The 16,140-nt window shown below is 38.0% G+C and overlaps 1 protein-coding gene across 5 annotated transcripts in view; it reads left to right on the forward strand.

Moving 5' to 3' along the window:
- Positions 1–16,140, forward strand: part of PARD3B (par-3 family cell polarity regulator beta) — a 1,000,807-nt gene that overhangs the window by 588,573 nt on the left and 396,094 nt on the right. For all 5 annotated transcript variants that reach the window (XM_064586958.1, XM_064586957.1, XM_064586959.1 and 2 more), the window contains one exon: positions 5,856–6,041. In XM_064586958.1, the coding sequence (XP_064443028.1) occupies positions 5,856–6,041 (186 nt within the window). The remainder of the gene's footprint in view (positions 1–5,855; positions 6,042–16,140) is intronic.

Consider the following 16,140-nt stretch of genomic DNA (forward strand, 5'->3'; position numbering starts at 1 on the left):
GAGAGAAGAGTCAGGGCACTCAGCTTAGAATTTGTAGGACACTAACATTTTCTCTGAATGAGGTGGGAAGTCACCAGAAGGTTTTGAGTATTTGTTTTAATGGGACCATTCTGGCTGCTGTGTTGAGAAATACCCTGAAGAGGAGAAAAGTGGAAGCAGGGAGGCAGAAAGGAGACACTAGTACAGAGAGTGTCAGGAGAGAAGCAGTAGTGCCCCAGATGGTTAAAGTGATAGAATTCTGGGTGTTTGGTTTTTTTAAAGATTTCATTAATTTATTAGAGACAGAGACAGAGAGAGCACGAGCAGGGGGAGGAGCAAAGGAAGAGGGAGAAACAGACTCCTGGCTGAGCACAGAGCCAGATGTGGGCCTCGATCCCAGGACCCTGGGATCACGACCTGAGCCCAAGGCAGATGCTTAACTGACTGAGCCACTCAGGCGCCCTGGGTGTGTTTTTAAAGTAGAGCTGACAGGAGTTGCTGACGGGTTGGATATAGAGTGTGAGATAAGAAGGAAATCAACAATGACATTGAGGTCTCTTGCTAGAATGTCTGAAAGAATACAGTTCCCTATACTTGCTCAGGAGGAACAGGTTTAAGGGATGATCTACTTCGACATGAGGATTTCAAGGTAGGAATCCTAATAAAATTGTTCACTAGAGAATTGGTTATGTGAGTCTTGTTTAGGGGAGAGAGGTGGAGATAGGAATTTATGCCTCATGAGTGTGTAAATAATATTTAAAACCATGAAATTAGGTGAGGTAACTTCAAAAATGATTCTTAGGACACTAACTTAAAGATTGGTGAGATGGGGAAGAATCAGCAAAGGGAATTGTAAAGGAGTCTACCATGAAGCGGGAGATGAACTATAAGAAAGTGATGTCCTGGGACCAAGAAAAGAAAATATTTCAAAAAGTAGGGCTTCATCAATTTGGTCTAACGCTCCTGTAGATCAGGAAAGATAAAAGATGACAATTGACCATCGGATTTAGTAACATGGAAGTCATTGGCAATCTAAGAGGGATATAAATGTACTACACACATACATGCACACATAAACACACCTGCATATATATGTATAGAGAGAATGCACATACACATTATATATTATGTAGTTTTAAAGAATGCATATAGTATATATACTACTTCAGGGTAATACATATTACATATAGTATAGGTAGTATTAGAAAATGCGTATGTGTAAACATGCGTGTGTGTCATTATAGAGATGTGTTTACATCTTTCTAGTTGGCCATGCAATAATATAGCAGATGGTTCTTATACCTTCATAAATTCCTTTCAAAAACATTTATCTTTTTATAATGATGGATAAATGTCTAGAAAACACAGAAAAATTATAAAGAAGGAAACTGTGGTCCATATTGCAGTGCCAGTGGATAACTATCTTTTTTTTCTATGCAGATATATACACATATGCAGAGAGATGGGGCAGGGTTGTGAGGCAGGTAGGTAATAGGTAGATGGGTAGGTGTCAGTGTATAGATAGTGTATATGTTATATAGTTGAAATGTACTGTACACATACATTATTATACTTAATGTTATGTTCTCACATGAGTAGAAGTCTTTATGTTAATACTATTTTATAGAAGTCTATGATTCTTAATAAATAAGAAAAGTACAAATCAGCATATACAGAAGCATAACTAACCTAACAAACACCACTTGATAGGCTAAATTTTTTTTCTGTGTTATATTAATAAAAGTCAGCATTTTGTGTATGTACCAATAAATTCAATATTTATCACTTTTCTTACTCTGTTAATCCCCCAAAGACCGTATTTCTTCCCCTAGAAAATTAGCTGCCGTATAATGAGAGACATACAATCAGAGACATAACTAAGTGCAGAAATCCGTGACCAACTAAGTGGTAAGTCACAAACCTGTAGCCTGAGACTTAGTCCCTTTCTGGTACTTGGGAACATATCAGCAGGCAACACTGAAATCCCAAATACTTCTCTGGACCCCACTTGCCTTAAACTTGACCATACTTGGCAGTTGCCTTAAACTTGACAGTACTTGGCAGTTAAAGTTGACCGTACAGGGCAGTGGTTTTCAGCTGGAAGTGATTTTGAGCCCAGGAGACATTTGGCAGTGTCAGAAGGCATTTGGGGTTATCATAACTGGGGAAGGAGGTACTATTGGCATCTAGTAGGTAATAGCCACAGATTCTGCTGACTGTCCTTTAATGCATAGGACAGCCTTCCACAACAAAGAATTATCAGGCCCCAAAATTCAGTACTGCTGAGATTGAGAAAGCTTTAGTTGTGGACCCTGAAAGGCTGGCCCTGGGTGGGTACCAGGGCATTAGGCCAAGACATATGTGCTAGGGGCATTTGGGCATCCATCCTGGGCCTGGCTCAAGGAACCTCACAGACTTTGTATCGAGAGACATGGCCTCCAGGGGCAAAGAATAAGAAATAATGAAAAGAAAAAAAAAAAAAGAATGAAATTCACAAGATTTCCTTTCTTATGCCAGCATCTCGATTTTTTTCCCCTCTGGATAATTGTGAGTGTAAAAAGCAAGGGGTATTGTAGAAAGAGCTCTTGTCTGAAAGATAGGAAGCAAGGGAGGATCCAAAGTGTGGATATGTGGGTATGTCATTGCCTTTGGGATCATCCTATCACTAAGGTCCTGCATTTGGGGCATTTGTGAGGCCTTAATTCCTCTTCTCCAAAATGTTGTCTGGCAAGATTTGAGTTTAATTTTTAGAGTTCTTTGTTGAAGCAAGATTATTGAAGGAAGACATTCAGCATATTGATTTTTTTGTATATTAGGTAAAGGGACATTTATTTCTAATAGAGGAAATGGCTATGTTAACTACTATAATGGCTTCCTTCACCATTGGGTGAATAGCAATGATAATGCCACTAATTATGCCTTGAGCCTGGTACAGTGTCAGAAAGATATAAAACAGAACTATAGTTGAGTACGTGAAATTGCATTGTGTCTCACTGTTGTTGTGGGAATCAGTCTTGGGATTTCTTGTGAGTAGGCCAAGTCATAGTGGTTCACAGAGGATGAGACATAGCATAGCAGTTAAGAGTCTGACACAGGAACCACACTGCCTTGACCTCACAAAGCCCCAACACTGTCAAGTCTCATGGACTGTAATCATGGTACTTACCTGCTGTGCATTTCAGTCTCCTCATCTGTAAAATGGGCATGATAGTATTCCTCATAGGGTTGTTATGAAGAGTAAGTATGTTAATATGTGTAAAGCACTTAGAACCATTGTTAGCCACTAGATTGTTTTTGTTGTTCTATTTCTGGCTGTCAGGTATCAGGGACTTAAAAGGGGAACCCTCTTGCCTGTTGATGGGAATGCAAACTGGTGCAGCTACTCTGGAAAACAGTATGGAGTTTCTTCAAAAAGTTAAAAATAGAACTACCCTATGATCTAGTAACTGCGCTACTAGGTATTTACCCAAGAATTCGAAAATACTAATTCAAAGGGATACATGCACCCTGATGTTTATAGCAGCTTTATCTACAGTAGCCAAATTATGGAAACAGCCCAAGTGTCCATCAACTGATGAAAGGATAAAGAAAATATGGCGTATGTGTACAATGGAATATTTCTCAGCCACAAAAAGAATGAAATCTTGCCATTTGCGACAATGTGAATGGAGCTAGAGAGTATTATGCTAAGTGAAATAAGTCAGAGAAAGACAAATATCATATGATTTCACTCAGATGTGGAATTTAAGAAAACAAATGAACAAAGGGAAAAAGAAAGAGAAAGGGACAAACCAAGAAACAGACTCTTAACTATAGAGAACAAACTGATGGTTACCAGAGGAGAGGTCGGTGCGGGGATGGGTTAAATAGGTGAAGGGGATTAAGAAGGGCACTTGTGATGAGCACAAGGTGATGTATGGAAGTATTGAATCACTATATCGTACACCTGAAACTAATATAACACTGTATGTTAACTAACTGGAATTAAAATAAAAACAAAAAAATGAAATAAGACATACGCACAAATGAAAAGATAGCCATAAATCACTTGGTTTCTATTTTGTTTTTACCACATATGTAATAAATGAAAGGTGTTGGTACAAATAGTGATTGTCAATCTTAATTAAACACAGTTGCCAAAGAAATCATATTTGATCACAGAATAAAGTGATTTGAAAACATTACTCAAGCAAAACTTAGCCTTATGTCATTTGGTCTCTAGTAGATAAAAAGCCAAAGAGGCTTCTAGTCTTCCTCTAAAATGGTGTTCACAAACCTCTAGGAAGAACAGCTGTTCTTTAATTTGTACTTTAATTCAGTGGAACTTTATTAGACTAAAATTAAGCAAACCCCAGAGAGACCGGGAAGCATAAATGATTATCAAATGTTCTAAATAGGACATTCTAGAAGACAAAGATGAAGGCTAACAATTTACTTTTCATATTTAACTATGGCATTCCCATGGAGGGGAAAAAAGGACAGCTAGTTTGAATCAAATAATGGGATGCTTCTTAGATAATAATATAGTGAGTTTGTTAAAAGAACTAACTAGTAATGGGTTTATTAATTATTAAATCAAGCAGTAAAGTTTCATTTCTTTGAAACCACCTATTGTCCAAATTTTTATAGCTAACTTCATTTGCAGTGAAATTAAATGAAGGAACTATTTCTTTAAAGGTAGACATGGGCTTTCTCTATTTTGGTAGGAGTTGAAAATACTAGGTCAGTGGGTCTGGCAATGATCAGCCTCTTAATCCTGTTTTAATTATGGGTTCTTGGCGACTTCTCATTTTCTAGTTGTTATTTGGTGACTGATATTCAGACATTCACAGTCATTTTTAAAATACGCAATTTTATAGAAGTGACCTAAGATGAGAGTTTCTAGACATAATTACAGAGCGGAAAGAACTACCGACCTAGAATGATTTGAAGGTTTCTAGGGCTATCTCATTTTCAAATTTTCCAGTTAAACACTGTGGCCGAGTTTCACGTTTCTGCAAGCTTGGGAGGGATGCAGTAGGGACACCTGCAAAGATTATCATATGGACAGCACTTTTCTGTAGTCGCTGCTGTATATTTGAAAACATCAGGGGCCAAGTATGATTAACCTTATGCTTCTCCCTGGAAACTTGAACCCTTAGTGTGCCTGTTGCCTCCGTACACTGTTACTCTATTTTTTTGAGAACAGCTGTGGTTGTGGCTAGATGGACACAAATGTTTGTCGTGCATTATCATTTTTGTTTAGGTTCAAAATCTGATTGCCAGTGAGTTATACTCTCAAAGAAGCAAACTTAAGGCATGAGTTGGACAAAGTGAGGTTTAATTCAGTGATTCTCATTATAAATCACATTTCCCTAAGTTTAAGATAACATTTTTTTCAGTTCTCTCTATCCAATTGACATTCTTGATCAAGAACATTTTTTCCATGGTAAATAATGTGTTTTAAATTATGCAAGCCAAGTATTTCCCCAAAATTTTAGCATGTTTCTACACTAAGCTGTTTCTTCATCTGTATAATGAAGATATTAAGATCACCTTATCTCTAAGGTCTTTTCTGGTACTTAAGATCCCCTAAGTAATATCCAGCCTTTTTAATTATTGGGACTATTCTGCGGAATTTCCAAGTATTTTCAGGATGTTTCAAATGGCATGACTCCACCTAGCCAAAGGATCCTCTCTGTTGACCACCAGGAAATATGACTCCCAAGAACTCTTCCACCACCCATGGACATGGTGGTGGCCCCTTGTAGAGAGAGAAGACCAGCCTGTTAGAGGTCCAATCAAACTGTCTTGCCAGTCGCCTCTGTGTTTGGCCATTTGGGTGTAAACACTAATCTGCTTTCTTCCCTTCACTCTTTCCATGTATACTTCAACAGAAAGGAGAACCTGATTGCTATGCACTCTCACTGGAAACAACTGAGCAACTCACCTTCGAGATCCCGCTGAATGATTCAGGTTCTGCTGGTCTTGGCGTGAGCTTGAAAGGGAACAAATCTCGAGAAACTGGAACGGACTTGGGAATTTTTATCAAATCCATCATCCATGGAGGTGCTGCTTTCAAGGTCAGTAGGACTGCTGTTTGTTTGCATGTCAGTGTGAAGGTGCTTGAGATGTGGCTGTTTGGGAACTGGGTGGAGAGAGTGTCTGAAGACGTGAGACCACAAGGCTCTCCTGCAGGTGCAGGAAGTGTATGTGTGAACAGATCTGGGCAACAATCATCTGTGTTCACACTCTGTGTGGTTAGTTTTATTTTCTAGACGTTGTTCTCTAAACCCATCATGATTAATACTCTTTCTCCCATTCTTTTTATCACTGTTAGGATTCCTCTGAATTTGTAACCTGACAGAGTTGAACCTAAAAATACATTCAGAAAAACAAAACTAAAAACAAGTCAACATGAAGGCAGCAAATAAGGAAATTGCTTTTGCAAGAATGAAAGCTCAGTGCAGCCTGAGAATGATTGTAGTGTAAATTAAAGGTTATTTATCACATTATATGCACTTGAAGATAGCCATGGTGCCAGGAATGCATGTTTGCCTTTGAACTTGGAAAAGCTTACAGATTTCCAGAAAAAAAAGGAAAGAACGTGATTCTGCCTTTTCACATTGGGGTGAGAAGTGTGATCATTGCTATTAACATAGTGTAATGGTTAACTAGGTTGCCTGGGTTCAGATCCAGCTTCATCTCCTTGTGCTCCAACTAGCACACCATCGCTAGCCACATGGGAAAGTGGGCTAGGAACTTGACCTGCAGTGCTCCCCTTTCTTCATCTCTGGAGGGTGCATAATAGGTAACACCTAATTCAAGTGTCCTAAGGATTAAATTAACACACACACTGTGATTAAAACAGCAAAGTGATTAGAGAGGGAGGGAAACCATGTTTGTGCTTATTGCCAGCTCTCCTCCCCACCATCATCATTTCATGCCATGCCATGAGGCTTCTTGAGTTTGCATCCTGCCCAGACTACTCTCACCCGCTGTCAATGTGGAGAAGTTACTTGTCTCCGTATGCCTCAGTTTCCTCATTTGTAAAATGAGTAAAATTAATAGACCCTACCTCCTAGTGCTCTTAGGAGGACTAAGAGAGATACCGTATGCATATTGTCTAGCACGGTGCCTATGGGAACCTTTCAACAAATGTTAGCCATTTAAAAATAATCTGTTGTTAATCACACGTGACCCTCCCTAAACAAAAGCCAAGAAGGCCTAAGTAGGGTTTACAGGAGCATCTCTGGTCCTGGAATCCTGGCTTTGTTGAAGCCTTTGTCTCTTCTCACTTATGATTCCACATTTGTTTCAGACCTAGACACTGAGCTAATGCCTTTTTTCCTTGGGAAATAAGAAATTCATTGTGGGTAGACAACTTTTTAATGTACTCCTTGGATCAGTTAATTTTTTTTTGCATAATAAATAATGACAAGATTTCAGTAACATACATCAGTAAGCCTTTACGCCCCTCATGGCTCTGCAGGACAACCAAAGGGGCTGTGGTTCAGGCTGCTGTGTCTCTCGTCACACCATACGTCTGCAGGTCTGAATGTCCTCCGTGTACCTCACCTACCCAGGACCAGCGTGCTAGCTGGACCATGTTCTTCTCATGCCCTGAGGTGGCAGAGGGCCAGCAGCAAAGAGTGAAGCCTCTTAAATCCTAGGCACTGATCCGCTCACACAACATACACATGCACGTGTGCATGGGCGCCTCTGACCAAAGCAGGCATGTGGGTGAGTCCAAGGTCAAGGCCTGGAGAAACACAGTCCACCCCTGATGAGGCTGTGGCAAAGGTGTGAGTCCAGAGAAAGGTGAAGAGTTGGGGCCAGTGGTTCAGTCTGTCAAACTCTCCCATCTGGCTCAGATGCGCAGAACCAGGAGCAAAAGGAAAATAGTAGTAATAACAATAGCAGCAATTAACCTTCATTGTGCTTAGCACTTAATGTATGCTGGGTGCAGTGATAAGTACTTTAGGTGGATTCTCTAATTTTATTCTTCATTTTTACACTGGATGATTATCATGCCGTTCCATCATAGGGAAATTGCAGATTACAGAGCCTAGTGCCTCTCCTGTGGTCACAGAGCCAAGAATTTCTTAAACTAAGATTTGAACCCGGGCAGTCTGACTTCAGATCCTGCACTCCACTGCACTGCAGTGAAGCCTCCTTCATCTCATCCGTTCATATTCCTAGAGATCAGGAGCTGTTACCCTGGAGTTGTCTGGTATCAAGCTTGTCACCCTTAGCCAAGATATCTAAACATGTGCTGTGTTTAAGGATGAGTCTTGGTCATGCTTGTGGATACCAGATTGATTTTATTCTTCTTATACCTAAGGGCAGTTCTGTTTACAGAATTTATTCCAAGTAAAATTGGAACTGAAATGATTTTTTGGAAATTAAAAGCAAACATCTTAGCTTCTTTATGGGCAATAACTTAAGCTCAAGCAGATATCGGAGAGTAGGTTTAATATGTATCCATGTTTGTGTAAGTGAGCATCTCCTTACCTAAGCAGTTTCTAACCGTCTTGTTTCTTGAAGAAAGATTTCACTTTCCATTTATGTAAATTTCTTTCCTGACACTGGTCTGCTGAGTCAGACAATCACACCACTAAAAACCACTGGACAGCATATTTATAGCTGATCTTAAACAGTAAGAGGCATCAATCATGAATTTAGCCTTATTGTGAATGTTTAGTATCCATTTGTCTTGTTTACTTTTTGCAGAGTAAATGGTAGAGGACTAAGCTTTGCTCACAAGAAATCTGATTAACCAGAAAAAGAGAGAGAGAACGTATCTTTTTATTCTTCTGCTGCTGTTGCAATAATCCACTGTTACTCTTCAGAAAATTGCCACCTGTTCTGTGATTCAGGATTATGTCTTACAAAAATTGTTTTGAGACTTTGTTCCTGTCCCTGTTTGAGAAGATACAAATGTAACAGACTGCAGTGTCCCTGGGGCAAAGGAGAGATAGGCATGGGGAACATCCACTTTAGCATCTGGCCCTAGGTTTTTACCTGAAATCAACAAAATAATCTTTCTGCCAGAGCACAATCTTTTTCTCCTGGCCCTTTGTACCACTAATTGGTTCTCAAGGTGTTTTTCCCTTTAGGGAAGGTGGATTTTTGAAGACTAAACTACTTTGAAAAGTATGACCAAATTCTTCCTGTGGATTCTCTGTGCTGTATTCTCCTGGGGGCTTCCATTGGTATAAACAAAGAGAGGCTACTTCTTGCCAGATGCAAAAGCCCCGAACCACTGTGTGACTGTGACTATAATTAAGGGCCTCTTTTTTCTTTCTTTTCTCTTTTTATTTATTTGTATTGTTTTTATTTACCTCTTGGGCTACTGCTTTCTATCATTTCCTCTCTTATTTGAGTTATTTCTAATGGAGATGTAAATCTCTGTTTGAAAATGAAAGCACCTGGTTCTTCTAGAATTCCCTCTTGGAAGTGAATTCCTCTCACTCGAGGGGCAAACTGAACAATATTTGTACACTATTCAGAGTTATCCAAATGCATAATCTCATTAATATTTAAATTCCACTCTGCATATCAAGAAGTAAATCCCAGAACTCTTCCCCACTTGTGTCAGGACACAACATCTGCCATTTCAGACCCCTTCAGCCCACGGAGTTCTTGGTGGATCCTTCTGAAGCATCATTTTGAGCTCTGCTTTTCAAAGTACAAAGTGACCATTGACCTCAGTAGCCAAATATGACTGAGTATTGATGCCAGTTTGCTTAAACAGTAACAGGCATTGCATGTTTGTAGTTCCGTTTTAGTTTCTGTCATTCTTACTGGGCATTGGCCGCTGAAAGTACAGGGTAATTGCTACCAGAACCCAAAAATACTAGATAGAAGTCTATGGGTTTAATGTCTTATGAACCAAGACCTGAGTGGCATTATGAGGTTCTTGAGGATGCTTTTCTAAAATTCCAGTTCTGTGATTGGAATTTAAAGTGAATGTGGTGGTGTGATTATTGTTAAATGAAAAGGAATATTGTCTCTGTTGCAGTTAGAAAAAAAGTACCTTGAGAAGAATACTCTCCTTTCCCCAAATCCACATAAAAATTAGCTTTTCCTTTCCTCCACTAAAGCACACACGTCTTGACGACAGGTTTGTAGACCTTCAATATTCTCATCCTCACTGGCTAAACATTTTGAATTCTGAGATCAGTGGCTTTCTTTTGCTTTGCTTTTCATGAACTATAGTAACTGAATTTTTAAGAAAAAATGCATTTTTACATCTAATGATTATAATAACTTAAGCTGCCTATTTCTCTTAGTTTCTACCTTAAAAATAAATCACTTTTAAGAAAAAAAATAACTAGAAGAGTAATATTTTTAAAAAATTGAGATAGAATATTAGTATGCTGTAGTAAGAATAAAAATCTCATGGAATCTTATATTAATTCTGAATGACATTTTTTATTTGAATATACAGACTTTGGGAGTAGACTATGTCCTCCTGAAACCTTCAAATAATAAAGTAAAAATTAAAATTTAAAGGCAATTTTTGCTAAGGGAAAAAATATCATGTGTCAGATTATTTAAGATCTCTTAAATAGAATGGATTTAAGAATACCTGTTATTCTCTAGAAAATTAATTAGCCAGGTTTGTGCTTAATAAATACTACTCGATGATGATGAAATTAAATGAAAGAAAAATGCCTGACATAGCTAATTGCAAATGCATGCACTCAGAATATGAAATAGACATAATTTAAGTAATTTGATTCTAGTGTGCTTAGGAAATTTGGAATACTCCCTCTAAGAGAGGTAGGATTTCATAATCTACACTATTTAGGATGAGGTAAAAGAAAAAAAATGATCTAATACAAGTAATCTCCCTATTTTGAAATGACTAAAATGTGAATTTTTAGAGTGAATATACACAGTTCCAGAATTTCTGGGAATATAGTGCTTGAACCTGAATCTTCATGTCTCTTCATAACCTGGAACAGTTAGCGGCAGTCTAGCTACTCAACAGGAGTCCGGTAGGAGTTCCCAGTGTGAGTCATTTCCAACTCTATCTCTACTGGTATCTATAAATCATGTGGTGGATCTATAGTTAATGAATTCAAAGGAAGTTACAAGGGATAGCTCTTAAGGAACACTAAATGTTACATGATTTCTTCAACTACCCATTCTTCTTAAAATTGATAAATGTTTTCTGCTGGTGGAAAACCATAACAATTGTTACCAGCAGTCACGTCTTCCAGGTTTTTACCTCTGACCGACAGACCCTACACTCAAGGATGTCAATCGCTCCATTGCAGATCCTCAACTGTGGGAAGCCAAACTCTGACATTTCATCCTGACCACAAAAATGTGATACATTTTATGCATACCTAAAAGCAGGAACTTTGCCTGGAAAAATTCATAGTCACTGTATATCCAATAAGAATTTTACCTTAAAAATGAAATTATTAACCTAAACATGAGAAAAATATTATCTATTGTTATGCTAATTATTTAACCCAATTTCCCTTTATTAAAAAAACCAAAAATGTTGGCATATGTTAATTCAGATAGTCAGGTTCATCATTTAATGGTTTCTCTCCAGTAGCAACTATTTTATAAAGAGGTACTATAACATTATTTTTAAAATCTCACAATATCAGCTAATTAATCGTTGCTTTTCTTGCTGATCTTTATCACTTACACATTTTTATTTTATGCATGGAAATCAAATAAGAAATCCATACCATGCCAGATAAAATTTTGGAAACCTACATCATTTTGGAGTGTATTTTGGACTCCATGATTATCTCCATGGGCTGAAAGAAATTGTAAGAATTGGTAGTCTTAATCAAAAAGGAAACTATATTCTATGAAAGTTGATATACCATGATGATGATACTTTGACTCTGAAGATGTACCTTTCACCTGTAAAGCTATAGTCACCTTCATTATGGGTATTTATAGAATAGATATATATTCTATATATAGAGAGAGAGAGAAAACTTATATGTATTTATATATATTTACTATATATTTTTAATATTTATCATATGTATTTATATATTCATATATATAACTATATTCATAACATAATCCAAGTTTTGTCCTTGGTACTTTGCTTTGGACCCATTCTTCCAGTGACAAGAATTTAAGCAATTTTAGCACAAACAAGAATATAGTTCTTTTTTTTGTTAATTAAATAAGATGATTTTCAGTAAGTTGAAAAGGCCTCAGATTCTAGCCTGGTTAGGCACTCATGGCAGAATCTTCTTAACTCATGTAAAACACATATGCCTTAATAAGCTTTTTATTATCCAGTTTCCTAGGCCAAAGTAAACCAAAAACAGAAAATCAGGAAGGAGATAAGAATATATGGCGAGGAAGCTGAAATGACAGGAAGCAGAAGTGTCAGATAAGCACAAAATTCTATTACTGCGTAGTAGTCCAGGGAATATTTGTGATAACTCTTTAAGTCAGTGCTTCTCAAACTTTTTTTGCTGAGGAAATTATAAGAATCGGTAATGAGTGTAGTAGAGTCTATAAGTTAGGATATATTTATGCCCTGCATTTTTCCAGAGGGAGCTTAAAATGAAAGAATTATAATACATTTTGAAAGTATTGGAATGGTTTTGATTATATATATATTCTGACGTTCTAAATAATATTCTTCTGTTTTCTTTGGCAAAAACAGTTTCAGATACCACAAATACCAAGTAAATGGTATAATCCTGAGACTTCACCAGTTTGCTACATAATAATGGAGTGAAGCTTTTAAAACAATATTGAATTAAATGAGTAAATTTAAATTTTACAGTCATTGAGGAAGTGACTATTGGGCCAGTACACAGGAAGTAATCCAGCTTCACTTCTAGAAGTCTAAAGGTTCTGTGAACATGTGATGGCATGTTCAGGCCAGCCTGGGTTCGTGAATCTCTCACAGTTACAGTTTGTTACATAAACCATTTGTTCATTGTAGATGAAACTTACACCAGGTCCAGAGCACCAGAATGAAAGGTTTTTCAAGTGACTCGACTTAGCATGCACTTCTTGAGCATCTCTAGTGAGTTCTGCAATATATAGTATAGACCAGAGATCAGGAACTTAAAACAACTCATTCCATAATCTAGGAAGTTGGTGGCATAATAAGTTAAAAATATGAACAACTCTCATACGATAGAAGTATGGTAGATGAATATTATTAAAGTATCATAGGTGTTGAGATGATGGAGCAGTTAATCCTCTCTATGGAGAAATCTATGAATGGAAGGCAATTGCTGAGCCTTGTTTTGAAAGATAGATATTCAGTGGGTGAGTAGGAATGCAAAGGGCATTTTGGACAGAAGGAGAAATACAGGCCATGTCACCATGGTGTCTACCCCAGAATACAATGTCTTGTCCCTGGAAAATAGAACTCTTACTTGGGAAGAATTGGCTCTGTTCATATTGGTTGAAATTGTGTTAGGACAGATGATGTAAAATGTTGATTAATGTGGGTAGATACTCTTCAAGACAAGAACATATATGCTTCTAGTCTTACCAGCTTTCTTTATTCCCCTTCTTTGTTTTAAAAACTGTATTTTAAAATCTTGATTTATTCTTTTCCTTTCATTGCTATTGTTTTTAAATGAAGTCAAATGATTTCAATCTGGAATGCAAAGTTCTCTTGTAGGTTGGATTTTTTTTTTTTTTTTTTTGCAAAAATATGGTAGGCAGATGTTGTCATGGAATGATTTTAGGGCCTTGTGAAGGATTTGTTCAGGACAATCCTTTCCTTCAATCAGGTGTCATCTTGCCTGGAGTCCCAGCCCACTCTAGGGAAATCCTGCTCGGCAGTCTGAAGTCAGGCTTTGGGATTTGGGCTCTGGGTGTTGATAATATCCCAGGAGCCTTTACTGAGGGCCCATTAGAAACATGCAGAGGCAGGAGCCGGCATCTGGTCATGATTAATCCTCTCAACACCCTGGCCTAATGCGGAGTGGCCTTGGGTTCCAGCCAGCTACTCCCAAGAAAAGCCAGCCCACTCTCTCATGCTTGTTTCATGTTTTGCAGAGGCTAGTTCTTTGCTTAGGCTTCCTTACTCTCCATTCTGTGTTCATTGGAACTTCAGAGGTAAAGGGACCTTACAAAAAATTAGCCAAAAGAGGTGGATTAAGCCATACAACGTCACCAGTAATCATCGTAGAGGTAGTACCCGGGCACCATTGACTACAACAGGTGCTGAAATATAAGGTCACTAGATGCCCTGGAAATTGTGGATATACTTCAGTGGGCATATGGAATATCCTACAAAAATATATGACTGCCCCCATTACAAAGAATTATCTGGTCCAAATGTGCAGCTGTGGAGAAGCTGTGGTGTAAATATTTTTAAGAGGTGAGAATCTGTAGCCTTTATTAGATTCTCAAAGGAATCTAAGAGTCCATAAAAGTCAAGAATCCCTAGCAAAATAGTTGTAAACATGGCCTTCACAGTGACCCAGTCCTAGTTCAAATCTGCTTTAGAATTGTGACTTGTAACAATGCATTTAACTGACCTAATTCTTGGTTTCTTTTTTTATAAAATGAGGGCAACAGTCCCCAATGTATAGGACTGTTGTAAAGATTAAATCATCTAGTGTACATAATGGGCTTAGCACAATGACTACCCAAAGAAGAAACTCATTAAATAATTATTGTCATTAATAATTGTAATGTCTTTAATCATCTCTAGAACTCTGATCTTAGAAGCAACATAGCATAACAGGTACATGTCTGACTCACAGACAAGGACACCTAGCCATGCCAATAACCTTTGACAAATCATTTTATCTCTTTGACTCTCCATTTCTACATCTCTTAAATAGTGGAGAATAGTATTTCTCTCACAGGATTGTCGTGAGAAAAAAATGAGAGAGCATATACAAAACATTTGCATAAAGACTGGCCTATGTTAGGTGCTTAGTAAAAGGGAGACGGTAATTCTCAAACATCTTGTCTCCTGGGCCACTCATCCTATTGCATTAGAACTGGGTTAGGGCTGATGAGATTTGAAGCAATCCCAGGACATGGAGAAGACCTAAATCTTGTACCAGTTTTTATTTGTCCTTAGGTGTCCTAAGGAAGTTACTTTTTATCTTTACTCTGTTCTCCTTCCTCTTTGGGGAACTTCCTTTACTCCCTCCTGCTTGAGGATGGATAGAGTTGGTTATGGGGTTGACCAGAGATGAAGAGTATAGTTGCCAGAGGTGAGGAGTCTTGTTAGTTAGGGGCCTGATGGCAGTAAAATAGGAAGGAAAGTGTCTTAGTCTGCTTGGGCTGCTTCAGCAGACTGCCATAATGGGGTGGCTTATAGAAAACAAGTTTATTTTTCCCAGTTGTGGAGGCCGAAGTCTAACATCAAGGCGCCAGCAGATACAGTGTCTGGTGAGGGCCCTTTTCAGATCGATAGATAGCCATCTGCTTTCTGTACCTTCACATGGCAGAGGGGGTGAGGAATCTCTCTCAGGCCTGTTTTATATGGGCACTAATCCCATTTATGAAGGTTCCCTCCTAATAACCTCACATATTTGAAACATATGTATTTGGAAGAGGGGTGGGGGAGGAGGGACACAAGCATTCAGTCTATAGCAGAAAGGGATTTTTTTTCTTTAACAGACACAAGCATGACCCAAATTACAAGGAAATAAATATTCTAAAATTACTGAGTTTTATCCCCAGATAGTTGAAATCACTTCTATAAAATGAGTTGATGAGAGTTAGCATTCTCATGTCTAAGTATGCACTTAAACATAGTATTAAAAGAAAAAGATAAAACCATAAAAAAGTGCTTTTCTTGGTCAAAATTATCCCAAAGCATACACAATGGGCATATACAATTGTGAAGGATATTTAATAAGTCCGAGTTAGAGATATTTAATGAGCTTCCCATTGAATCACTTTCATTTTTGATCAAGCCCAGACATGGGTATGCATTTATGTCCTTATGGCTAGAGAGGTGAACAAATTGTCTCCTGCTTCTGCAGAAGAAGACAGTTGTCCTGCCATCCCCCAGCACAAGCACCAGTCACCATATCTTCTGCCATCTGACTCTGGATTTTGTATCAGGCTCTCTTCCAGGAGACATCTGGTGACATATTGTCCTCGCCGGTTTGGAATGTTTCTTTCTTGAAGCGTTACTTCTTTAGGAACTAGTCACCATCATCTATGTAGCAGAGAGAATGGTTAGGAATG

The sequence above is a fragment of the Mirounga angustirostris genome, unplaced genomic scaffold (assembly GCF_029215605.1).
Source record: "Mirounga angustirostris isolate CCGP_5_RB_7025 unplaced genomic scaffold, mMirAng1.0.hap1 SCAF_3, whole genome shotgun sequence".
Lineage (NCBI taxonomy): Eukaryota > Metazoa > Chordata > Mammalia > Carnivora > Phocidae > Mirounga > Mirounga angustirostris.